The sequence below is a fragment of the Apteryx rowi genome, unplaced genomic scaffold, assembly GCF_003343035.1.
Source record: "Apteryx rowi isolate R43461 unplaced genomic scaffold, aptRow1 scaffold_0, whole genome shotgun sequence".
NCBI lineage: Eukaryota > Metazoa > Chordata > Aves > Apterygiformes > Apterygidae > Apteryx > Apteryx rowi.
Window position 1 is genome coordinate 10,445,001 of NW_020447195.1, and position 26,519 is coordinate 10,471,519.

General features: G+C 49.5%; 1 protein-coding gene across 8 annotated transcripts; it reads right to left on the reverse strand.

Moving 5' to 3' along the window:
* Window positions 1–3,687: 3,687 nt before the first annotated feature.
* Window positions 3,688–23,145, reverse strand: TCEA2 (transcription elongation factor A2). Of its 8 annotated transcripts, none has more exons than XM_026074396.1 (11): window positions 22,933–23,021; window positions 22,053–22,198; window positions 21,022–21,133; window positions 19,690–19,752; window positions 18,929–19,034; window positions 17,352–17,439; window positions 10,326–10,459; window positions 8,720–8,776; window positions 7,754–7,908; window positions 7,260–7,406; window positions 4,013–4,702 (listed from the first exon to the last, which is right to left on the reverse strand). In XM_026074396.1, exons 4-11 carry the CDS (start codon window positions 19,741–19,743, stop codon window positions 4,601–4,603), a joined length of 843 nt encoding a protein of 280 aa, XP_025930181.1. In that variant the 5' UTR covers window positions 19,744–19,752; window positions 21,022–21,133; window positions 22,053–22,198; window positions 22,933–23,021; the 3' UTR covers window positions 4,013–4,600. The 8 variants fall into 8 exon arrangements, with proteins under 8 accessions (XP_025930014.1, XP_025930181.1, XP_025930097.1 ...); XM_026074312.1 differs by having other exon boundaries at window positions 21,902–22,198; XM_026074229.1 differs by lacking the exons at window positions 21,022–21,133; window positions 22,053–22,198 and adding an exon at window positions 3,688–4,004 and having other exon boundaries at window positions 4,631–4,702; window positions 22,933–23,145.
* Window positions 23,146–26,519: the final 3,374 nt, after the last annotated feature.

The window sequence follows — 26,519 nt, forward strand, 5'->3', positions numbered from 1 at the left end:
CCGTCTGCTTGAAACGGCCCCTTCGCCCTCCCGGCGGCTCGGACCCGACGCTCCCTCCGACGGGAGCCTCTTTGCACCGATGCAGCCGGGAAGCTGCCGGGAGCGGGGCCGGGAGAGGACGAGGTCCGGTGCCAGCTCACGGGGAGCCCCGGAGCCGCCCCCCCCCCTTCCCCAGCCGGTGCCCCGCTCCCACCGCCCGTGTCCCCCCGGATACCCCGCATCCAGCTGCCCCGGGCCAGCAACTCGGAGCAGGGAGGGGAAAAACCATCCACGCGGTTATCGTTCACCCCCTGGCAGGAACTCGCGGACCCCCAGGACGCCCCAAAGCGATGCCCATTGGCAGGAATAAATATGGGGGGGGGGGGTGCCCTCTTCCCTCCGGAGGTGCTTGGCTTGGAGCACGGAGCCGCAGCCAGGCCGGGCTCCACGCGGGATGGGAAATGTCACAGGGAAGATATATAGTATTTGTGTATTTTTGTACGGCATGAGGAATTGTTTACCGGAGCCCCGGCTCCCAGAAGGAGAACGTTGCTGCCAGCAGCCCCTGCCCTCCGCTCTGAACCGAAGCCAGCGGCACGGCACGGCACGGCACGGCACGGCTGGGCGCACACACACACACACACACACACACACGCACACACGGCCTGCACCGTGCCGGCCGGGATCCCGCGCGAGTCCCGCGCGGAGGAGAACAGCGAGGAGAGTCTTCACCTTCTCTGTTTGACCAAAACCAGCCCCTGGTTTCATGCTGATCCCCCTTTTCCTTTTCTTCCCCTCTTCTCTCCATCCCTTTCAAAAAGAGAGAGGAAAAAAAAAAAAAAGGAGCACTGGTTCTTCTTACTGAAGATTTTTTTAAACAAACAAACATTCTCCTCCTGGTTTTGGTTTTTTTTTTTTTGTTTCCTTCCTTCCTAGTGGTGCGATTGCGTGGATATTCATGTCAGTAAGTTTAGTTTTGTTTGCCAAGCTGGAAATACAATTTGAAAAAAATGTATTTTTGAGAGAGACCAGAGATAGTTCATTTATTTAGGAATGTCGGTATTTTTATTATTTGTTTGTCACCAAAGCGCTAGTTGATCTCGGCCTCCCGACTCCCTTTGCCCAAGCCGCTGCAGCAAGCAGCCCAAGCCCGGCTCTGAGCAGCTGTTTAAAAACCAGGGCAGCATTTCTTGTTAAGCAGATATCAAAGCAGCAAAGAAACTGCCCTGCTGCTCAGGGCTCTCCCGCTACCTGTATCGTAAGTGACGGGGCTGTGACAGCCACTAACAGGACTCAGCCAAACTAGCGCCGACGGCTGCGAGACCCAAGGCAGAGCCGTGACCCTGCAGCGAGCGCTAGCACCGTAACAGCCTGGCAGCATCCGGATCCTCTGCTGGGAAGGTTTTTCAGGTCTGAGTTTTGGGTTTTTTCTGCCAGTAAAGGAAATATGTCCAGACCATTTTCACGGTTAAGCAACAGGACCTTGTCTCCACACCACGGAGGTCTCAGCCCAGCTGGGGCCCCGCTACCACCAGATTATCCAGTTTGTCCTTTGCTCGCAATCCTAGCGCTTCTAAATATCTTATAACTGAATCTTTATTTCTGAGCCACCTTTGTGTCTAATACGTTTCCCCTCCCTGTCTCCCATAGGTGTGTAGTTGGTATTATCTCAGAAGCGAAAGAAAAAGGCACAGTAAAACGCCACGAGGCAAGATACATTTCCCTAGCCTTTGAGAAGCTCCTTCTCCATTTATGAATCTCTCCTCCACATGTAATTCGGGATTGCCAGCTGATTGCACCCAGGCTCAGCCCCCCCTTACAGCAATACAAGGAGGAAGGCAACAGCTACTTGTTAATTAGCTGGCTCCTGTTCACAGCACACAAGCCAGAGTGCCTTGGCCAGCTTTGGGTTTAGATCCTGAAGCTCTTTTTAAGAGTTACTGTGAGGACGCTATTCCTTCCGTAGGCTGCTTGAATAATCCCATCACCTGCCACACTCGTGAGACTTAATGAGTTGTCGGCATCTCTGAATCTTTTCCTTCTTGAGAGAGTTGGCTGCACCCCTTTAAAGTGAAAGCCCCGAGCAAAGGATCCTTCTGGGATCACTGCCTCGAGAGGAACACAGCCCTCAAAGGGGCTGTGAACGTGTTTGCCCTTGCTTTAATGTGGCTGCTTACTCCTCTCTAAACATCACAAAGATCGCCGATGAACGTCTGCTGCTTGGCATGCTGAAAAGCCAGTGGAAATACTTGTTTTTCACTGTGGAGCAGGGGAGCAATGCAATAGATGATGCAACTGCAAATGCTCCTGTACTGAAGTGCAGAGGACTGCTCCAGAGCTGCCGCAAACTCAGATGCTTTACTGGGGTCCCTTGAATACTGTGCAGCACGCCCAGTTAAGAGCTAGGGATCTCAGAACAGAAGAGAGGAGAGGAGAGATCATAAGAGTATCAGATTGAAAGCTGCTGTGAGGAAAGAAAGAGTTCCCTGCCAGGTTCTAGTTACCCCCACACTAGCAGTCTGATCCTGCAGGAGCCCCACAAGGTCACGTTTTGAGACTTGGCACCTGAGGCTTGCTTTGTAACTAGCTCCCTTCTTCCTCATCTCCCCCCTTCCAAGCACTAGCTACAGGCTCGCTTCAGACCTCATCCATCTGCAGAGCTAAGTGCTAACAGCCCCCACTGATCTCTGTAATCCCTGTTTCTTCCAGCTCAGGACCTCTGGAAAGTTTCCTGTATTTGCAGCATTGCCCCCCACCCTCTCTCTGAGCTTCTTCAGCAACCCCCTCCAAAAACTCAGCCTGCCTTTCAGCAGCCTGGCTAGGAGCAGAGCTCACAAAACCAGGAAACTGTCTGGGGCTTCTTTTTAACACCCTCACCCACCAATGAATTCCCTCCACCTGCTTTATTGATGGTTTCTCGCTAAATCAAGATTAATTGTTCCCAGGTTCCCTGGATGGTGGCAATCAGGAGCAGCTGGTCACAGGGAGCAGCCTTCAGCAAGGTGAGCAGCTCAGCCAGCAGGAACAGCAACAGGCTGCTGGGTCCCCCCACCCCGTGAGGGCACAGCCCTGACTTTCCCTGTCCCTAACAAGGTGCTAAGGGGGCCCTCAGCTACAGGGGACTCCTTCCACGGAGGGAGGGAGCCCTAGGAAACGCTCACCTCACCTGGCTCTGTGCCTAGCACTCTCTTTCCTGCCCCACAGTAACAACCATTTGGTTTTTTGGTGACTGGTGTCACCCTGTTTCTAGTCTGTTACATCCTGGATAACACATCCTTGATCTCATCTTTGCAGCAGCCTGTGCTGTTGGCATTTAAAGGCACGAGATCACAAGTTATGTATCACACACGAGGAATCCAGCTCCAAATAACTAAATCATGCTGCCACAAAGTCAACTGAATGCTACTGATACCCAACTGAGCCCGAGAGCATCATCTATTTTGTGCCCCAAAAGTTGTGTTTCACCAACAGGTCTCCTCCAGCCAGTTGAGTAAAGCTAGAACTGCCCACCCAGCCACTCCAGGATTTGGCCAAGTGTTTTGAGGCTCATGAGTTGATTAAAAGCAAGCCTTCATGCGCTGAGGGTATACCTACAAGCAGCTTCTTGCCATCTGGTGGTCCAAGCACTGTCCAGTTCTCATCCATCTGGACATTGACTGTCCATCAAGCTCTCATGTGTCGCAAATGCAAAGTGCTGTACGCACACAGTTCAAATAAAAGTCAGAAACTGACAAAAATGTTTAATATTAGTTTTGAAGAAAAAATTACCATACTCGCTTAGATGAGAAAATAACGACTAAGTGTGTTTAGTGAGCTCTCCTGCTAAACTGCCAACCCACAACTGTGGCTCTCCACTTAGGCCCAAGCAGAGAGGCAGGCCTCCCTGTGGCTGCGCTCTCAGTGCGTGACACAATGCAAACTCACTTGGGATACAATACACAATTGCCGTGGGAGCTGGAGTATGGAGGTTGCGTTCTGATCTGCGTTTGGCTGCCGCTCTTGGGCCATGGCACATATCAGCAGAACTGCAAGAGAAGGGAGTTTAAACCCTGATTAGAAAACCTCACTGCCAAGGGGAGTTGCAGCTCATGCGCTTGTCGCCTAGGAGAAGATAGGGATCCAGGTGATGATCTTGTTTCTCAAGCTGGCAAGGGCTTGGGGACTTTGCAGAGGCAGGGCTCGGCCCCTGGAGCAGGGGCTAAACGGAGCTCCCCTTTGAATCTCTCAGCTGTGGCGCTGGCACTTTGTAGTGGTGCCTTTTCTGCTCACCGTTAACGGGTAGTGAGATTTCTGCTCACATCCGAGTTCTGCGCACAGCATAAAAGAGCAGTTTTAAAATCCTAAATGTTGTCATCACCACCATCTCTTGGAGGGGCACAGGGAGCACGGAAAGCACTGTGAAGTTGGTCATGACAGAACAGGGGATGTGAGGAGGGAGACAGGGAATGAGAAAGTGAGACATGACCCCAGCTGGTCTGCAGAGATGGGATGAACCCAGGAGCTCTTGCCTCTGTGCTGGGAGGAAAGATCACTTGCTAGAGCCAGTCAGTGTTTGGCAAGCACCTCTGAGGACAGCAGCTAAGCATCTGCAGTGTCGTGGGTGCAGCTACCCTAACACCCCTCAGTGCCAGTAATATCCTTGGTGTGCTACCTTCCAGCGATTCCCACACTCGTTGCACACGACGAAGGTGGTCATGGGCTCATCAGAGCTGCGGGTCTGCACCTGCAGGAGGACACAAGGGAAATGAGAGCTAAGCATCACACGTGGCCTCATGGCGGGAGCTCCTTGTGCATTTAGCCACCAGGGATCCTTGCTGGCCATCTGGTCACTGTCAGAAATCATTGAGCAACCAAGGCCTGGGAGGGCAAAAGGAGCCTACATGTAAAATGAATCTGATTATTGTTTTACACACAAATATACACCTATATATATATGGTCTCACACTCCTAGGAGACTTTCCAATTCCGTAGCTAAGCCAGGCTTCACGTTCTATTGAAAATGTTTGTTTAGATCATTTAAGCATGAACAACATATTAGATAACTGCCGTCAACAGCTGCCTGCCAGCACGCCCAGTGACCAGTGGGTACACACTAGAGCAGCCCAACTTTCCAGTACCGAAAGGCCACGGTTAGAGACTGGAGGGCTACCTCACCAGGCACAAAAATGTACACACGAGCGGCACCTGCACATCCACCTACAGCAGAGAAATTGCTCCCCATGCCAGGAGCACCCCAAGGAAATTACACTGCTGCAAGAGATCCCCTTGCCTACTCCAGAGCCTTCCACGAGCACCAGACCAGCTCCAGCTCACACAGGGTTAGCCTGCTCAGAAGACAGCCTGTCCTTTCTGGTTGTGACAATGGCAGCAGCAAGCAGATGGTGCCACCAGTGTTCAGTGGCTGCTATTCAAGGAGACTCCATCTAAGGACCCCTCTCTAGCCTGACACCCCCTGAGTGATGGGCGCTGGAGCAGCAGAGCGGTCCCTCCTCACCCCTTTTGCTGCCCGTTCCTTGGGGTAGCTCTGGAGGTGCACATACCCACAGCTGGTCCCTCTCCACACTATTCCCAGGGACTGGATGCAGTCAGCTCTGAGACTACAAAACTCTCAGCCCATCAAGCATGTGTTCCAACAGCAACGCGTAAAAAAGCACTCAAGCCATTCCCTTCCACATACCAGTCCTACATCCCAGCCTCACAGGAACACAGTCTGGGTTACCAGGTTCTGCACATTTCTAGTCTGTTTTGTGTTTGAGTCATTAAGGAGCTCTGATATTTAACCCAGATGTGACTGCTGCCTCTGATCGGCTCTTGCCAGACACACATTGCTAAAAATCAGATTTTCATGGCATTTAAATACTACAAGGCACCGGGTTTACACTGAAAATACTGGCACTCCCTGCATAAATCAGGCAGCAGAACTATGCTGAGGGGTAATTATGGTGATCTATGTATGTAATTACCAAATGTGCAGAGTCACAGTATTTGCAGGATGCAAATTAAGCATGTTTTGCAAGCATGCTGGATAGCTAAATTCTGTAATTCTCACTCATTGTTACTGCTTAGCTCTGAATGTTTTCATAAACATCAGTTCATCTACTTGAAAGTTAGAACATCTCAGTCACCAGACAACATTTGGTGACTGTCTTTTCATTGGAAAACTAACAAAAATACAGAAAACTTTTTGATATTTACATTTAGAAGATCCTGTCCTGACCTGCTCCAATACGAGGCGGTCAGACTCCAGTCCACTTCAAGGGAAGCTAGGGTCCCACAGGCAGCTGATGCAACCGAGACAGACGGTTCAGTCAGTACTTCTGGCTGACTTACTGGGACGTGCTCGCAGAGCGAGGCCTCTCGCCTGAGCCAGCCTTTGGGATGCGAGACTGCTGCTCAGCCAAAGGAAAACCCCTGGTCAGCTGCCTGGCTCACATCTGTTCTTGCACGTTACAACCAAGCATGTTAAGGGATTTCACTCAGCGCTTGCACGCACAGTTTGTATGTACCCACTCAGCAAATGTAGCAGAGCAAAAGTGTGGTTGCTGTTGCATTTCGGGGTATCTACACATTCTAAAAATCTGACTCAGAGCAAAGGCACATTTATCTCCAGATGCCTGGAGTGGACACGGGAACCAAAAAGCACTGGCAATGCATGAGGTTTCTAGTAGCTGTCCATCAAGGAGAACAAGTGCCCTCTGACTGCTCACACTATGGCTTTGTTCATTCTTTATTATAATGTTCCATCTGTTATATGTTGTTTGATTTTAAATAAGTCAGGATTTGTCCAGCTGCAGCTTGTCTACGTTCTTAATTTGCACTTTTAATACCACCGACGTGCCTGCCTTGGTCTCTGCAGTCTCTCTTCTCTGCATTACCTACTCCTCTTTCTTTCCCAAATCTACACTTCTCTAAGATCTTCCCAGCACCTGCTTTCAGTGCGAAGCTCTCTCAAGCTGCTCAGCAAGCAGGACCACCACATATAAACTCCTGAAAGCTTCCTTGCTGGCTGGTGATGCATAACTCCTGCTCTTCCAGATGCAAATCAGCATTTGCACAAATGGGCAAAATAATTTCTGTAAGCTTCAAGGGAGAGATGTGTACAAAATCATCAACACCATGTTTTAGAAAGCCTGAATGTGCAAAAAGCTTCTCCCCATCGGTGGCAAAATTTGTCCCATGCTGCAGGGCCTGACACACAGCAGTAGGAGCTCAGGACCACGACAGATCATGTCCTGTGCAGAGGTCAGTGGTGTGGGGGCTGTAGGAGCCAGAAGACTAACCTGAGTGTAGGTGCAGTTCTTCTTCTTGCATTTCCCACAGGTGAAGAGGTCAGTCTGCGTCCCTCCCGTCTTGGCCATCTGATGCTCCCGAATTGCTTCTTTCGTCATGGCTTTCCTGATTTCTTTCAGCTCGTTACTGGCCATTTCCTTTCAAAAAAGCAATAAAATCACATCTGTGCAGTTTTACCACCACACCCACTGCAGGGGAAAGAAACAACAGGGCAGGATGGCTTAACGGATAGGTAATAAGCCAGAAAGCCTTTCGTTTCTGGTTATTGGTTGATATCTAGCCCCCTTCCATGATCTAAAGTCCCAAAAGACTACTCTCCACATTGAAAATCCCATTGCTAACTTCCTCCCCATGCACTCTGGCAGCAGCTGCTGAGCTGCACCTCAAGAGATGTGCAGCCCTGTCAGCAGATCAACTTCTGGCTTCAAGCTAATCCACATGACACAGCCCCTACAAGAAACGAACCCTGCTCTGGCTTCCTCACCTCTGAGGTCATCACCGCGATCTGCTCAGGGGTAATTGCCCCACACAGCACGTTCTTTTTCAGCTCAGGATTTTTGGAGTCCTTCAGATTCGAGATGCGGCTCCTCACTCGGTTTTTGTACTTCATGTCAGTGTTCTTGATATCTTGGTATATGCGTGCATGGCAGTCAAGGAGCTTGCAATCAACCCAGAGAACTCCAAGCACTTTCAACACCATTCACTTACAGCAGGGAGTGTTACTGCTGCCAGGACACAGAGGAGAGTGCTGGGATCCAAAGACAGTGTCTGTTCTAGGAGGTTAACACTGGATTTGAGAACAGGTTTATGCAGTCCCAGAGTCCAGGGGCTTTCAATCCTTCTGGGCTTTTCCCTGTGCTGGAAATAATCTTTACTTTCAGTTATGTTCGGGTTCCTCTACCTGATCTTTTTCTCAGCAAGGCAGCCACACGACCCTCCACTAACAGAATCCAGCTGCACCTCCCATCCCATAGCTCCCATACCAAGCAATCTCCCGGCTTATCTCAAATCTACATGCAACTTGATCCTCACTGCTCCATCTTCCCCATTGCTTTTGCCCCATGTCAGCATACTCTCCTCAGTAGGGAGGCATAGGGAAGTTGCATGTACCTGGAAGCAGAGCTGGGAGCAGGAAATAGCATTTTGGCAGGATGGAGAAATTGGGGCTTGAAAGTCCATTATGGTGCGAACAGGGAGGAAATAACTGTGTCAGTCACACCAGCAGGGGGTCAGCCCTGAGCTCCCAAGACCACACTGGTGTTTCCTTAGTGATTCAGGACTCAGCCAAGCAGAGCTGGAACCCGACCCAGAGCCCCGACAAGCAGAGTTGCACCACAACATTCATACAAGGAAAGCAGAGTGTCCCGTTTTTCCTCTGAGCTCATTAATTTCATGGCCTGGAGGTTCCACTCATGCAGGCCCTTGAGAAAGCCCCATATAGTAAGGATATATTCTTCGATCTGGGCTGCTATGTGCTCACAGTCAGCGCCAATGGCAACATAGTCATCTGTAAGACAAGAGGAACATGAGGTCAATTACTTCCAACCAGGCAACCATATTTCTGAGATACAAATCTAGGTAGTTTGTTATTTTGATTTACGTGCTCCTGACATCAAATGGCATCTTGGCCTTTGCTCTAGGTATCCTTTGACTCTTTTGAAAAGAGCAGTGATAAAAATAGACAAATCCAGCCAGTTTATGCCCTCTGCCTCTCTGCTAGATAGACTGCACTGGACCAAAGCCAACAAGAACCTGGCTCCCGATAAATACAGTTTTCCAATATCCAGTGTAGTCCTGGTATAGCTGAAGTCAAGCATATACTGCCAGAAATTGATTCTCAGCAGACACTGGTGTCAATGAGCAGTAGCTCCACTCAGATCAACAAACTGATAAGGCCTGAAAATATGTAGTGTTGGAGTCGAGCCTTCATTTCTCTTCTCAGCTCAGTGCTCCATCTCACCTTACCTTTTCTTTCACACACCTCTTCTTGTCAATTAAACAGCATGATACAGAGCACAGTAACTGTAGGAGTTTGGACACTGGTTATGTTAACCCATATCATAAAGCAGGGGCAGGTAGAGCAGAGCAGGGCTAAGCTAAGCAGAGCAACAGAGTTGAGGAGACTATTTCACAGGCTCCGTATAGCAAGGGTTTTGCTAAGAGTTACACAAAGTATGTAATGCAACATATATATACACATACACAGGAAGGCTAGAAATGATGACTTCCTGAACCTCTCTATCTGTCGTCTACATTCCTTGGCTCCAAATTAATATAGCTCTGCAGTGCTTAGACAAGCCCCAATTTTCCAAAGGTACCTGCAATTTGGATACAAGCATGTGAGGTATTTTGAGGTATTTAAGATGTGGCTTTCAGAGATGCTGAGCACCTGCAGTTGCATCTGATTTCAGATGGTACAACCTGAGTGAGGAGGGACGAATTCCAGCCCAGTCCACAGAGGACCACAGTCTTTGAGGGGCTCCGGTCTGCATGGACAGAGGAGTCTCCAGTGCAGAACAGGACTGGCATAAACTCTATTACTGACAAAATCCCATATATTAAATTACAGCTTCATTTTGTGCCCCAAGGGGAAGTAGAGATGTCAGCTTCACTATACAGCAATCAGACAAGACTGAGACCGAGAAAGGGAGGAAAATACCTGCACACCTGCAGATCGAACTTCTGATCTTATGATTCCTGCTTTGTACTGAAAAGGCAACTCCACCAAACCTCTTGGCTTAGCTAACAGAGCAGAGCACTCCTGTTTGCACATACAACTCCTAACAGCCATAGCCTGACACATTGCCATGGACCCAGCTCAAGTCAGGTTCATATGGAGGTGTCTGGAAATGCTGCAATGCCAGCAAACCTAACAAAGGGGTGACCAGCAGCTGGACTGAGCTAGATGGCAGTAATCCTTCAATGAGGCTGCTCCAGAGGAGCATATCTGAGAGGAGCCTAATTTGGCACTGACCTACATGCGGAGATCTCTCTGTCAGGATGCACCAGGAGCTGTGAAGCACATTAGACAACACGAGGTTTCCTCCATTACTTACCATCAGCCTGTAGAGCAGTTGTCAACATTTCTCTGCATTTGTTGCGGACAGCATCGCAGGTGACGGGTGCTGGAGGGAAGGTGGTGATTTTGGGGGTGGTCGGAGTCTTCGGAGGCTCCTGCCTTTTGTTGGAGCTAAAAGAGAAACTTCACCTGTCAGAATGTCTCAGTTCAGGCCACTGAGAGCAGTGAAGGGATCAGCAGGTATGTGGCCAAGCACCCTGTTAATTATAATACAAAACCAGTCAGAGGAAAACAGTGCAAAGATACATGCCCCAAATCAGCATACAGCACAGTACAGCAGTCAACATCATCAGTCCAGATACGAGCTCTCCTGTGGACTCTAATGTTTTAATCCATTAAGCAGACCTGCTAACCACATCACAACTACTGGACCACTGGACATCAGCCGAAAATATTATGAAGCCGTTGGACATTGTCAGTAACTCAGACAGGCTCAGAACTTCCTGTGACCACCAACACTCGCTTGGTCTGGTATCATAGCGCGCAGATACATGGTTTGCCATTTCTCTCCTACTTCACAGAACACTGAGACCCCCCAAGATATGATAAATATATTCTCCATCCTTAACCACTCTCCGAAGAAAGGGAGCAGAAGACACCACTAGGGTTAATCTCAGCAGGTGCTGAGCTGGTTCTCAACTCACATCCTTCACTACCGAGATGTCAGCAGTGGGGAAGAAGAACAGTTAAACAAAAAAGCACTCCAGCTCTCTATAGCTGACAAGGCGTGCAGCACGCTGCCTGCTGGGCACAAATCAGAGAATGCTACACGAACCCCTCCAGAAAAAGGAGCTGTAAAGAACCAGTCCTGCAGCTTCCATGCTAAGAAAAAGAAAGAAAATGGCTCCTTCAGCTCTGGTATTTTTAAAAACACAGCATAACACATCAGAGGGTCTTTTATTTTCCCTATAGCTCTGGACAAGACTTTTGATTACTCATCTCACAGAAGAGCATCCCTGCATGACCACACGCAGTTCACACAGGTGCCAGGCTGACAGAGGACAAATAAATAGTGCTTCACTTGCAAAAAGAACTTCATTTTCCACCTGCAAGCAATTGTGGGCACAGGCCAGGGAACATAAACATCTGTCTGTTGTGACTGTGCGTCAGTCAGGCCATTTGCCAGGGGGAGCCAGCCAAAAGGCCCATAATCACAGCCCAGACCTGCATGCACAATTACCGCACGATGCAGGCAAGCTGAAGCACCGCATGGGCTCAGCTTGCACGTACCACTGTGAGATCCGCATGCCAGAGGAGTAACTTCACAGGGCAGTTCAGCTCGGTGTACAACTACGGCATTGAGACATCTTGCTTATAAAGCCTAACATCTGCACAGAGAGTTAGTTAGCCTCACAAATATTGCAGATGAAAAATTTGGCCTATTATGATTCCCAGATGATTTTATAGAGCTCTTAAATCTAGGCAGCAAAACAGCAAACTTTTCAGCAGAGGTTGCTCTGGCTTTGGTGTTTGGGCCACAAAATGCACAGCATTTATTGCCAGTGTCTGGGTAACATTAATGCAATAACAGACAAAAAGGAAAAAATAGAGAAACCCATGATATTTCACCCGTGCCATACTGGAAATGTCTCCTTGAAGACCCAAGTGGCTTGACAATTACCATCAAGCTGGGACGCTACTGCCAGTTTTTATTGTCATTGAAAATAAAACTCTCATGAACAGGAACCACCACTATACTGTCCTGGAAGGGATTAGTTATCCCACAGAAGAGCAGTGTTACGCTGGAAGCCTAGTGAAGCTGCTGCTGTATGAACTGAGCCGGACAACCTCGGGGACTGATCCTGGGACACTTTGCTACTGTTAAGTTCAAATCCAGTCTGGCTCTGTAGTTCCTCAAAGCTCTTAGACCATCGTTAGGACTATGGGACTTTCACAGTTCAAAACCTCGCCGTGCCCCTTTTCAGAATCATCCGCCAATGCACATCCAGCACAACTGTTCAGGTCAAACCATAGCTGGAAGATGATTTTTTTGCTCAGTTGAAATAGATGAATTATACTGTGAGTTTACTGTGTTTCTCTTTGATCAGTGGATGAATAAAAAGACTTTAGTTACCAGCTAGTTCTACTAGTCAGCATTGCATGCAGCTGTTAAGGAACAAATTTAGCAAGGTGTCCAAACAACTAAAAACATTCAGTGGGATTTACACTGCACATATAATAAAAAATAAGAAACAACTTAGCTTGCAAATAACCAATTAGATGGTGAGCATCTCCTGTTTGGATGTACAAATCGCTACCAGCACTCCCGTACCTAAGAAGCTATGCAGAGGTTACAGACGCTTTATAGTGCACAGTGGGGGTATATACGGCAAATCACAGACAACTCAGGAAAACTCTTCTAAAAATCAAGGCTAACATTTTTCTTGTACAAAATAGTTTGGAAAAATGAGACTTTCCAAAGGACAAAGGCAAAAAGCCTAAAAAACACGACCCAGCACAAAAGAAAAGGCTGAAAGAATTGGGAGTGGTTTAGAGCAGAGAAGACTATGAAGACACGAGTCTTGAAATACTTACAAAGTTGTTGCAAAGGAGGATGGTAGGAAAACATCCTCCATATTTGAAGACAGAACATGAAGTAACAGCCTTAACCTGAAGCAAGACAGATTTTGGTTGAGAATAGGTTTCAAATTGCAAAGGAGCGTTATGAATTGGGAGAGACTGTCAAAGCTATAGAAATGTCTTATTCCAAGGGTTTTTTTAGGGTTTTTAAAGAGCAGCTTAGAGAAAGATCTGTCAGGAACAGCTTGGACAGAGTTTATGATGTCCTAGGAAGGGGGTGGCAGATGATGCCTTCTTGAGAGCTCTTTTAACTTCCTAAGTTCTCTGTCTCATTTTGCAAGCAATGGTAAAACTAAGGTCTCCCAGAGCAAAATACTACCTGTAAACTCCCATCAGTGACCTTCATCACATCTTATTTGTGACAGTTAATGTAAAAAAGCACACAGCTGACCAGCATCCTAACATGCAGGAAATAAAGCCACGATCAAGCATCAACATTTAAAGCCAGGCTTTTAAACTAATATTTACACAGGTAAAATTTGATTTTCAAAAAGGTTCTATCCACGAGTGCAATTGACTTAGATATTTGGATGTTTATATCCTGGAGGGAGGGAAAAAAACCTAGACAAGATAGATAGGTTTCCCATTTCTATTAGGTGATGAGTAAAGAAATATTCACCTACACACATGGGGCCTCAAATAAGCATCTTTAAAGAGCCTGAAGAAAACTGAGGAACTTCTGCTTGAAGGGATTTGGTGAGGCAAAGGTTCAAAGCCCTTCTCCCATCAGCAGAGAGATGCAAGTTTAGAAGTGAGAAAGATTCACTCCAGAAGAGGCAGCAGCCCAGCAGCTCAAACACTCACACAGAATGGAAGAAATTAGTCAGAGACCTGAATAAGGCAAGGTAGGCATTTGAACTCAGAAGTCCCTGTCCCACCCAAGTGCCCTAATCACTAAGCCAATGGCCATTTTGAAATAACTAAAAATACTCCGACATGCCTGGCTTCGTCCAGCTACAAGACAGGAAACGCTTTGAAATCTCAAATTTCCACTGAACAGGAAAGCTGTTTCTTGCCCATTTCTAAAGAGAAGTCCCTGGAGTCTGCTCCAGGAATCTTATTGCTCAAGGTACCCCAAAATACTGTAAAACAGTTGCCTGATTGGTGAGTCAAAGCAGAATAAAAGATGACTGAAGCATTAAACCACAGGCAAGTTAAATCATCTCCTCATGCCTTCCATTTGAGCCCTATAAGACACTGAGATGACAACTGATCACTCATGAATTAAATGAAACAGACTTCAGCCATTCCAAAGACTGTATAGAAAGTTATTTATTAGGCTTTAGAAGTTTATAATTAGAATAGTTGGAAAATAGACCTCAAACACACCTAGAAGACTTATTTCAGGAAATCCTTGTGGTTCATGCTGTTCCTGATAAACAAGAGAAGGAGCTTGTAAGTCCATCTGGACAACAAAAGCTTATACATTAAAAAAAAAAAAATGCTAGAAGAAAACGGTGGCAAAGCAACAGCCAAGGACCACAAGCAGAACTCAGGGCTGCACTGGAAGAGAAACTGGCAGAAGAGCTGAATTCAGGCCACAAATCCAAAAACTCCTAATAAAGGCTTAAGAGAATCCTGGAAAAGAGAAAGCTCACACTGCCAGAGAGAGAGAAGCATTAGACACAGCCCACTAAAAGGTACTACGCTAATGCTCTACAATACTACAGCACACCAGAATATGCTTTGGTTTACAGTAACACAGGATATAACTTTACAGGTGCCAGCTCTACACTGGCTGGCTAGAAGCCTTCAGGTCTAGCAGTGTTAGTTCTCTAGTCGCTACGCAAGGATTTCTACATCTGTGCTCCGGAGAGCAAGACAAGTTTCAGGCCAAGAGCTGTTCAAATATTTCTTCCTGACAGAAGAGGAAGCCCCAGCCAAAATCTATCAGAGTAAGAGGCTGAAATATCTGAATACAAACTGATCTCTTTCAGGCCTTGATAGCAGCCTCAGCTGAACTGGCAATCAGGCACCAAGCAATGAATCAGACTCCCTTCATCACAGCCTGTGCTTTAGAGAGCAAAGCCAAAGACTCTTTGCTGCTAATAAATTATTTTTTTGTCAAGGCAGATTAGTAGCTTATTTTGCACCACTAGGGAATAAGCAGTCTTGTCTTTGCAAAGAGAGCCTGGTTCAACAGACTGACACCAGGAGCTACCCTGCTCCTCTGGATCTGTGCTAAACTAATCCCTTTGTTTCTGTTTCTCCTAGAAAACCAAGGACACATTTTGTCATTTAGAAGATATTGGAGGCTGAATACATGTAGAAAGCATCAAGGTGGGGGTGGGGGGGAGCAGTAACTGCAGCATATCCTCAAGGCACAGTGGAGGTTAGCAGCACAAGCCAGAAAGCTCCACTACACCATGGAAAGTGTCTACTAAAGCAGGGAAATGAAATAGTGGGGAGGTTGCCCCATACCTACGGGCAGCATGCTATTTTGAATGAAATTACTACAGGCCTGAGCCATCAAATCAGATGTGCAAGCAAATCCAGCTAGTTTCACTCATGAATGTCGACCACCACACAGGGATATGTATCACGCTTCCTTCCCTCTAGGCTTGGCATTCCCTGAGGTACATCTTCCAAAGATTAAATCAGAGGCTTCCCCTTTTCCTTGAACTGCAATACTGCTTCCTGGCTTGAGCAGCATCAGCCACATTTGTAATACTTACCCCTTCCTTTACAACCAAGCATGATCATTGGCATGGATGTACAAACAGCTTTAAGGTAAACTCAGCATGAACTCAGAGGCATTTACTACTGGTGAGAGCAGGCAGTAAGTGCAAGGCAACAAACTCCTCCTTCGTGTGAGCTTCAGGAGGAAATTGCCTTCTCCCTTCCCCATCAGGAACAGCAGACAAATACTTCCGCTCAGGTTTCTGCCCTTACCCTGCAGGGAAAGCTGCCTCCCCTTTACCAGTAAGGGCATGCACAAAGGCTCTTACCCCCGTCACTGGCTCCGTTCTACCCTTATCAGTCCTACTGCAGCTCCTTCCTGTGTTCACACTCTCAGGAAGGGAGTATTAGTCCGCATTTTAGACTGTAAGGATCAGATACCTGTCATATAGAGAAGGTGTTAGCATCACAAGCCAGGTGACAGTGGTCAGGACAATTCCCTCAGCTTATAAGCAAACCCTTCTCAGCTATCACTGACTGCTCTTCAGCCTCACACCCTTGTCTCTTTTCAACAGCACAAAAGGAAGCAGCAGCTAGGAGACTCCATCCTACTGCTCTTACCCCAGTGAAGACTGTTACACACCAGCCTGCCACTGTGTCACACACACAGAACTAGACTGCCCTAGCTCCAGGGTTGTGCTGCATTACTACAAAGCTGAATTCTGGCCGTGAGGTCTTCTTGATACATTCAATGCAACAGTTAGTTGGAAATGTATTTTTCATATTTTATGCAAGGTGAGAGAGCCACAGATGCAAGTAACAAACTGAAGTTCTCTAGCTCAGCATAAGTAGCCTTCTCCATCACCAGCCCTCTGCAGAGCTGCAAGGGGTGAGAAGGCTCACACCAGAGTGTCAAGCCTCGAGACAGGTCCGAGCAAACAAAAGAAATGGGTGGACTGACAGGAGAGGTGACTAACAAGGACAGAGTCTACAAACCAGAGGGGATATAGTATTAATGTTCTAAAACCTCTGGCAAATTTCAGAAACTGTCAAACCTATGACATACTCAGCCTCAGATCCCAGGAGACTGTGAAGAGTCTCACCTCCGGAAAGGGCCTAGGACAAAGCTTTTTAAACTTGCATTTGCCCCCTCCCCTTAAATCACACTGCTTCCACTCCATGGCTTAGCAAGTGTAGCTGCGGACAGTGGAAACAGGATGCAACATTCAATGCATGACAAGGGTCAAGCATGCAGCAGACCTGCTAGATGGGTGGACATCAGTCCAGAGTGAAAAGAGGACTTCTGCTGGGACTTGCTGAGAAGAGGACAAAGAAATGAAAGTTTTACTACAGTGATGTATGAATATCACTCCCATCCATCACTTGAGACTGCAAAGACCAAAAGTAATCTTCATTCTAAAGGAGTTCAAAGTTAGAAATAAGCAAAAATATAAAAATGCAACACAAAATACCCAGAGGAATGTTTTATTAATAATAATAATAAAAAAATCAACACAAAACCAAGAATGGAAAAACAAGAAATAAGTCATGAATAAAAGCAAAAAACTCACTAAAGCCACTGTATTTTGTAGACGTTTATTTCTGCATTACAGTTCAGTTTTTCTTTATTAAGAACACCACACAGATGGTCACTGAAGAAGTCTAGACTCCTGGTGTCTCTGACCAGGCATTTGAGTATGCCAAATTCCTGGTTCAGACACTTAAAATTAAAAATTATCACAAGATGCCATGAGAAAATTCAAATTATGTAAGAGTATCATCTTTGGCTAAAGGGAAGCATTACCTTTGGTCTCTTGAGTTAGTCTCCTTTGAGGAAGATGTTGGCAAGGACAGGTTTTTCTTTTTCTCCTCACTTTTCTCCTCAGAAGCATCTATATTCAAAAGGAAAGAGAAAAAGCAAACTTGGATGCTAAAGGGTTCAGAATTGGTCTTTACACAAGAACCTTGCATATATTAAACAGTGTCTTCAAGAGACCGAACAGAGCTGGCCTAAGGCAAGTTGTTATTCTCAGAAAAGAATAAGGAGAAAGAAGGCCTTTAGGGCCTTCCGCACTTTCAGACCTTTCACTTGCCTCTGAGTAGAAAGGAGTTCAAACAAGTTTCCCCCACCTAGCAATCACCTTCCCTCCCTAGGAGATAAGCTTCCTCACAAGACATGCCTCATCACAAAGGTTTATTTGTGAGAGACCCTGGCTGCAGAGTACAGATTAGATCAAGTTCTCCAAAGCACCACTTTTAAAGCAGTATTTCATGCCAACGACATTTTAGGGGCCAGTAAGGGCAAGCCCTCCTGGGAATACAATTTCTCATGTTTCCCAAGTGCTGCTGAAAGCCAATAGCACATTTCTGGAGAGAAGTTTCATTTTTACTGTAGAAAAAGATCAGCCCAAGAGGTAAACTGTCCCAGCTGAGCCAATATGCATCAACTGCAATGTTGAAATGCCAGCCCCAGGCAGGAGAGGAAAACAGCACTTCTAACACTCATTTATTCTGTCAAGAAATGGGGCGTTCTGAGGTGCAGATTAGAGCCAGCCGCTCACTTCACTTGAAACAAACACCATGTCATATTTGTTCTTATTTCACTTACACAGAGCTACCCAAGATATCAGTTTAAAAATAAAGGATGTTTGAATTTCATGTTGGGGTGCTTTGCCAGTAGCACAGACTGGGAGACACATTCTTTGCCCCGTTAGCAGGACACAGGTATAGCTGCCCTTCCAATCTCAGCACTGCCAATGATTCTTTTTTACCACACAAACGTAACCACTGAAGACCATATTTGTAAGCTATCTGTAATTTTGAGGTTGGTTAGTTTGTGCTATATCAGCATTAAGATTCTTCAAACAGAATTACAAGCTTCTGCTTATCAGTGTCCATCACCATGAAAGCCTACCCAGCAGGAAAAAGTCAGTGTGAATTTGCCTACAAAGGTGTTAAAATAAGGTCATAATCCAAAATGCATTCCAGCATTTCTCTTTCCAAGCCGTTACACAAGGTTGACAGCGTACACTGTTTTAATGCTGTACAACACACAAAAATGTGGTGGAGGGTTCAGAGTACAGATACTGTTTCTACAGCTAACATTACTAATTATATGATCAGGTACATGTTCAGACAGTCCTGAAGCTTTCAATACACTTTCCAGGAAAAGCTAGATGTTAGGTTGACAACAGGAACTAAATCTAGAGGAAAGCATGGTAGGACATGAAACTCTGAAGACAGAGGGTGCAATCTGAAAAAGCTGACCTGCTAAAATATTCTGTCTAGATCGATAGATACGTTTTCTTGAGAAACCCAGCCTCTAGCTGAAGTCAGCTACTTAGCAAGTTGAACCTGACAGGAACATGCTTACTTTCTTACCTAGAAGTTTCTTCCAAGACTTGATGAGTGATTTGGCAAGCGATATCACTTCTTCATCTGTGCTCTGCTTTCTCAGTGCATTTACCGACATCCCAATGCGGGTGGACTACAAATGAACATTCAAATGAATCATTCAGGAACAGACTAGTTATTTGTTACTGACCAAAATTAGAAATAAGCATAAGCCAAAGCAATGACCAAGATGTATAATATCCAGGGACCTGCAGAATGATTATCTCCTTCCAGCTTTGGAAGAGCAAGATGACAGTCTTTGGCTTACTCAAACCGATCATATGAGCTTGACTTTCAATCACCCACAAATACCTCTTCTACACACCTATAAGTGACAATTAAAGCTCAGCTTGGAAAAAAATCCAGGATGCATATCTTAATCTCTGAATTGTTAGTCTATTCGCACCTCCCCATAGAGAGCATCCTGAATATCACCATTACAAAGACTTAAACAACCACACCAATGATGGCCCTTCACGCTTGCTACTTTATTCTGCTTTTTCCTCTTTTTGAAATCCACAAAAGGATTTGAGTAGTTACCCACACTTGCCTCATCAAGAGTGCATAAAGTTACCAAGGCACCAAAGCCACTTAATTGTGAGTCCAAAGCTTAAAGTTCAGTACTATTTTCTAGATGCAATGTTTATTTTGAGGCTTTGAGTGAGGCAAGAAGTCAGAGGGAACCCATTAAGTTCATTTAAACAACATTTTTGGTGCATCCAGATGGAGTTTTCAGCTGTGCAACTCACCTGAAGCAAATCCAGAGTCATAGGCATACTTTTGAGTTCTTTCAGTAAATCCATTGCACCATCCTGCAGAGGAGAAAATCAACAGTGAAAGTGCCTCCGCTTTTCGTAAAGGAATATATCAGATTGGGCATAAATTAAGAAAGTTGAATTCAGAGGGCAAAGAACCCAACAAACCTTCCCTAAAACATCAGCAAGGAAATCAGCTACTCTTGGGATTGTTGTTTCAGACTGAAACAATACATCCTTTACTTCTGGAGGCACCTGAGATCTTGGAACAAGCAAAACAAAACGGCATGGGAGTGCTACAGATCTGTGCTGGCATATGGCACAACTGTTGCACTAGCTCGTTACCCTTATCTGGAAAGCTAAATGTTTGTAACATCTGAAAGATACACCTTGAATCACAACTGTCTCCTCAGCACAACACTTGCCTTGCAGGAATAATCCTATCAGACTCAGTATTTTGGGGGCCCAGATTACTGATGTTGATAAGTTTGCAAAAACAGTTTAGCAGAGGCGCAAGAACTTCACAATCACTCACCTAAAGCTCAAAACCACTGCCCAGAGCCAGAGCTACAGGCATCTTCTTTCTACAGTGTAAAACTTAAAGTAGCTGTTTCCTACAGCTGTATTGACTGATACATCACTCCGCTCAAGACAAGAACTGATACCAGCAGCAAAGCCATCAACTCATGAAGTTTCCATGCACCAACTCTGCATCCAAGAACCCAGATCCAAACAATATCTCACTAGGTAACCTGTACATATTTTTAAAACGTTAGTCTCAGAGACAAGCAGCAGCGACCAAAGCACTGGCAACGTCTGCTTTCAGCAGCGCTCTCAGCAGACCACAGCCTGGAATATGCCAGTCTCCGCTCAGCCTGCAGTTTCCTCCCATCCCCCTTCTGCCAAACAAGGCCTTCTAGTGTTCGCATTTAACAGCTCATTTAAAATACTAACCACTCCAGGCCCATTTGCAGGACAAGACCTACGGAGCCTATAATTGCAGAGATGCGAAGCAGCCTGCACTGACAGAGTCTGTCCTCAGATCCCTTCCTCCCTATGCAGAGAGGCTGTTTCCGACTCACCACAAGAAGCAATCCAGCTGCCAGAGCCACAGAGCTGCCAGCAGGACAGAGGCTGAGAAAGCCAGATCAAAGCAAAGTCAAAGGTTTCAATGTGCACAAGTAATTCACTCCACCACAAACCATGCACTACTGTACCCAGAATGAGAGACTTTCCACCCAGGCAAGTTTCACACCTTCAATTTCTCCAATAGTCACAGACTGAGTCCATTAAATCCAAACATATAAACAACAAATCTGAACATACAAAATGGCCCGATTCCTGTGTCCGTTGTAAGAAATGGAGCCACTTGGGGCAATGGCAACAAATGGGGATCCACACAAATTAGAGCAACAAGCAGGTACTCCAGGAAATCATCCTGTAGGAAGAGTTTGCAAATTAGACGATACACAATAAACACACGTATATGGTTCAGTACCATATAAAACGCCAACTAACAGGAAGCATTGCAGACAGCTCATTTAAGAAGCTGCCTCTTTCTCTATGAAGCCTGGCAGTAAATTCAGCAAACTTGCTTCTTTCCCGTTTAAACACTGGCATCAAAAACCTGCTGTCAATGGGAACAGGTTGCAGTTTAGCCTCAACACAGAGTGTTGCTCGAAGGGAAGGCTATGGGACGGCAAGATGGGCTTTCTGTAGGCTTGACAAGATGGTTTTTGAGGTCAACGGTAAGGATAACAGAATCAGGTTGTAGAAAGGGTCTCTGTTCCCATCTCTGAATACTTTCCCTCACACACACTGTTTGGTAAAGTATCAGTCACCAAGATGAGTGCTAATGGGATGTTTTGTTTGGAGTATACATTTCCTTTTCCAGAAGGACTGCCCCTCTACAAGTGGGGTGGTTGGGTACTGCATGTTTAGGGGGGTTCTAGTTGCTAGACTTTTACCAAACATTTTCCTGGATTGTTACGACTGCTACTAAAGAGCCAGCACTCACCCCCAACCACAGCCCACAGCGCCAGTCCAGGATCCAAAAGATCACGTGAAGCCAGACAAGCACACCCAGCATCCCACAGCCCAAACACCACATTCCCCCAATCTTTCCCCTTCTCACCCACATCCTCCCACAGCCCTCCCCACCCCGACAGGCCCATTCCCTCCACCCAAGCACAGATGTAGAGCCTACCTCCATCACGATCTCTTGCCACCTAGCTTGCTGCCTTGGCACTTGTACAAGTACAAACAGAATCATGCAAGCACCAACTGGCACATCCCATTAGGCAGAGAGCTACCGGCTGCTCTGCCCCTGCACACCACCCCCACGGACACAGTCGCACCGGTTACGATACACCCTGCGAGAACCACAGTGGTCAGACAGCAGTGAGGCCAATCCTTGACACTCCAAGGGCCACCCGACAGCGAGCAAAAGTGGTGCTTGCGTGAGACAGGGCTGCAGGAGGTGAATACAGAAGCACTGGATTTCCTTGAGGGCACAACACGAAGAGCCACAGGTCAGCGCTGGGGGGATGCACAAGGATCCCCCTCCCAAGGGCTCCCAAATGGACAGGGCAGGAGGATTGAGGGTGCCCCCCTGGGAGGGTAAACAGGCCAGCAGGGAAGGGGAGGCCAGGGAGCAGGCAGAGCCCTGGGGTGCTAGGCTGGGGGGTGAAGGGGTCCCACCAAAATGGAGGGCCCCACCATAAGGGGGGGGATATGGACAGAGCCCCCCAACAGTGGTGATGCAAGGAAACAGGGTGGATCCCACATCATCGCAGGAGGGATGGGGAGCACCAGAGAGGAGGCCCCTCCACTACTGGATCAGAAATAGGGAAGGGGGAGATTCCCCACACCACAGCAGTGATGGGGAGGGGCCACCCCAAAGGGGATGGGGGGACGTTCAGAGGGGGCTGGGACCCCCACCCCAAAGGGGGGGGGCGTTGGAGAAGGGGATCCCCGCCCCAAAAGGGGGGGGCGTTGAGGGGAGGTGTGGGAGGGAACCCCTACTCCAAAGGGTGTGGGGGGGCGTTGAGGGGGGATCCCCGCCCCAAAAGAGGGGGCGTTGAGGAGGGGCTGGGGGAGGGGACCCCCACCACAAAGGGGGGGGCTTTGAGGGGGGAGCCCCACCACAAGGCGGGGGGCGTTGAAGGGAGGGTTGGGAGAAGGGATCCCCCCCACCACAAAGGGGGCCCCGGCCGCTGCCCCCGCCCCGGGACTCACCGCGCTCTTCTTGGCCACCATCTTGTCCAGCCGCTTGGCGATGCGCACGATCTCGTCCTCCCCGCCCATCGCTCCGCTCCCCGCGGCGGTTGGGATCCCCGGGGAAGAGGGGGGAGCGGGGTGGGGGGGGAGGCGGGCGGCGGCGGCGGCAACGGCTGGCGGCGGCTCCCCGGTGCCCACAGCCCCCGGTACCGCAGTCCGAGCGGGAGGGCGGGCGGGCGGCGCGCGGGGCACGATGGGACTCGTAGTCCTCCGGGCGCCCGCCCCGCCTCTTCCCGGCGCCCCGCCGAGCGGCAGGACTGCAGCTCCCAGCGGGCAGCGCGGCCCCGCCCTTCCTCTCCGCGGGGCATTGTGGGAGTTGTAGTCCGGCGGCTGAGGCGCTGCGGCGGGGGGGGCACGGCGGGAGGAGCGGCGTTAGGCCCGTCACGGCGCCCATATTCCTCCCCGCTCCATTTCAGGGCTCCCCGAGCCGGCAGAAGTCGAACAGCCACCCCGACACTCGCTCAGCCCCATCCCTCAGCCCGCCCCAGGTCCGGGCTGGCGTGGTCAGGCCACAAGCGGCAGTGGGAATCCCGCGTCGCCCCACGGGGGTCCCGGACGCCCCCGGCACGTCCCCTCGGAGAGACCGCGGTGCGGCCTCGGGGGGGGGGGGTGGATCCCCGCTTTTGGTAGCCGGCCCGGCCCCGCCACCGCTGGGCCTCGCTCCACGCGCCCGGCCGGCCAGCACGGCTGCTCCGGGCAAGCAGAGCCGAGGGCCCCAAGGCCGCACGCAGCGGCCCCCGGAGCAGCGGCCGTCGGGGCTGGGAAGGCCGCTCCAGCCGAGGGGCAACACAAGCACCGCAGACATCAATCCTGCGGCCAAATATCCCACAGCCGGCCGCCCTCGGTCCCGCGGTTCACCCGGCTGCTTGGTTAAACCCAGCTTCGGGGCAGTGCAGCGCAGCTTGAGGGACGTGGGACAAGTTAACAGGCAGCCGGGCGGGATGGACGTGGGAAGCGCGGGAGCTCCGGCATCCTTCCTGCGAAGCCGATGGTTTCGTAGCGCTCAGGCCAGTCCGAAGGCCGGGACGTGGAGCCACCCTGTAGGTGGCACTCGTACACTGTGCGAGGACGGCACGTACCCGGGGAGCGCCCGGGCACTGTGCAGTGTCCGCTCCTGGGACTTGCTGCAGAAGATCGGTGCTCTCTCCAGCCGATTCCTGGCAGTGGGAGAGTTTCAGTGCCTTCTGCACAGCCGGCTTCGCGGCCCTCGCCGAGCAGAATGGGACACGCCGCTTGGCACCAGTATTTAGGAGAAGGTCTAAGGAAAAAGGAGAAGAAATGCAAACAGGCTGCAGCCCCAGCCAGTGCCGGATACCATCTCCTGTCCACCACTGCTTGTAGGGCCCTTACGGTGCTGGTGAATAGCTGCCGTGTCCTGCCGCAAAAGGCCAAGTAAAGGCAAGGAAACTTGCTACCTGGGCCGTGGGCTGCAGGGGCCAGTGCTGAATCGGCAAGGGCTCCCTGAGCTCAGCTCCAACCCCACTCCCTCCTGCGGCAGTTGAATTACTGAGGCCAGATTTAGGTCAGCATGCAAAGGGTGGGAGTATTAAGCAGAGAGGTGCTAAATCTCTCCCGGGTGACTGTCCCCTGGAACTGCTCTTTAGGTACCTAAAGCTGCTGGTTTGCAGTTCTTCATGGCAGCTCTCACTGAGGCAGATGGCAGTCTGGGATCCCCTCAAGCAAGAACTGCTCCCCAAATGTGCTAGACAGACACTTTGATTCATCTGTGAACCAGCAGAGATGGCCCCAAACCAAACCTTAGCTCCAGACCCTCTCCCTGGCATCGTGCTTGGAGCTACCTTGAAACTTCTGGTCTTGGCCTCATCTTTGCAACTGTGAATTCCCTCCAGCCCGCAGTCTGGAGTCTCTGCAACATCTGGAAACCCTCCATCCCTTGGCAGGGTCTGGCCATGAAGCAAAGGGGTGCCATTTTGGAGGAACCCACCTCTGCTAGGGAGGAGGAGGCAAGTCCGAGCAAGGGGACACTCTGGACGACCCGGGAAGCGGGCAGCCGCCTGTCCCGTGTGGGGTCGGGTCACGCCAGTCCTTGGCGTCAGTGGCACTGCTGCCACTGTAAATGTGGTTTGTATCGCTGCAACGCGAACGTGGTTCCTAACCACAAATATGGCCGGGGACGTGTCTCAGATTCCAGAGCGCTCAGTCACGCCGAGCGCCGTCACCCCGTTGCTCCTGCCTCGGAGCGAGAAACCCGTCACCCCGCTGGTGTCCGCTGCCTTCAAACGCCAGCCTGCCACCCCGGCGGTCCAGAGCATCCTCGTCCAGTCCCCATGACTTGCGTGAGGGCAGCAGGTCCCGGAGCAATGCGACTGCACAAAATCCTCCCAACTTGCAGCCCCTTCAGCTGGACAGGAAAGGAAAATGCCCCTGGCCCCCGCACGGGCACGGGGCACGGGCCAGAGCTGCAGCCAGACCCTGACCCTTCCGCCCTGCCGTTCTGCTCTCCCCAAGGGTTAACAGGACAGGCGTTGCGGAGCGGGGAGGGTTTTTGGCTGACCTTGGCTGGGAAGCCGTGTGGCGTCGCTCAGCCCAGCCCCCCGAGCGCGGAGCCGGTGGCCTGAGCGCTCCCCGAGCCTGGGTGGAGGTAGATCCAGAGGAAACTCCACCTCCGCAGGAGCCAACCTGCTATTGCAGGAATTCCCAGAGAAATTCCCGCTTGGGCTGATCTGTCAACGGATCCATGAACTTTCCTTTACCTCTTGCGAAAGCAGCTACTTGAATGTGCTAAAAACAGAGCAGGGGTGAGGGTGAGCCTGTCGCTGGAGCTGGACTGGGGAACGGTTGGGAAGGGGCTTTAGCTAACCCCTGCGAGAGGCTCCTTCAACGTCTCTGGGAACCCGGTGCCTTGCTCGCGAGCACCCCTGTGCAGGCAGAGGTGGCAAAGCTAGGAAAAGAGTTCATTGCAAAATACAAAAAGCACAAAATCCCACCTAGTTTTGCCACGGATCCACAGCTTTTCCCAAGCGACTTGTTCCGGTGTATGGGCTAGATGAAGTCGGGTGAGCTCTCTTCGCTTCCCCTCTGCCCACCAGATTCAAGTCACCGTCATTCGTTTGGAGATCCGTGTACCACTCGTGTCAGCCACCAGAACCCGCCTTTTCTCTTGCTCCCAGCCACCACGCTCCCCTCCGATCGGAGCCCACGGAGGCTGAACCTGGCCTGGTTTTGGAGCTGGAGGCCGGCTGCGTGTGGCTGCACGTTCTCCGCAAGGCCCCAGCAGCCCGGCTTTGCCCTCTGAGCCACGCATAGCTCATGAACAGTAAAGCGTGTCCCGTGCCCGACAGCGGGCCATGCTGGCATGGGGGCTGCTGGCTCATCCCAAACCCCAGGCAGAGAAGAGAGGCCCTTCTGGACCCACTCCTTGCCCACGTTCCCACCACGAGATCCCCAGGGAAGCTCTGTGCTGAGACACCCCCCTCCTCCAGATGTCTCTGGGCTTTCAGCCGTGGGTTCGCAGCTTGTGGGGCAGGAAGGTTGGCCAACGCTGGGCCACACGCTGGGCTCAGAGCCCAGCTCCCCATCTGGGG

Bases quoted from the DNA above. Each gene is read 5' to 3' on its own strand.
- TCEA2 (XM_026074061.1), bottom strand. From the start codon at position 23,001: ATGGGCGGGGAGGACGAGATCGTGCGCATCGCCAAGCGGCTGGACAAG. The intron at 7,407-7,753 runs GTGAGGAAGCCA...CTTTTTTGAAAG, and splicing joins TCGCGGTGATGACCTCAGAG to GAAATGGCCAGTAACGAGCT. The intron at 4,703-7,259 runs GTTAGTCTTCTG...GTCCTCCTGCAG, and splicing joins AGAACTGCACCTACACTCAG to GTGCAGACCCGCAGCTCTGA.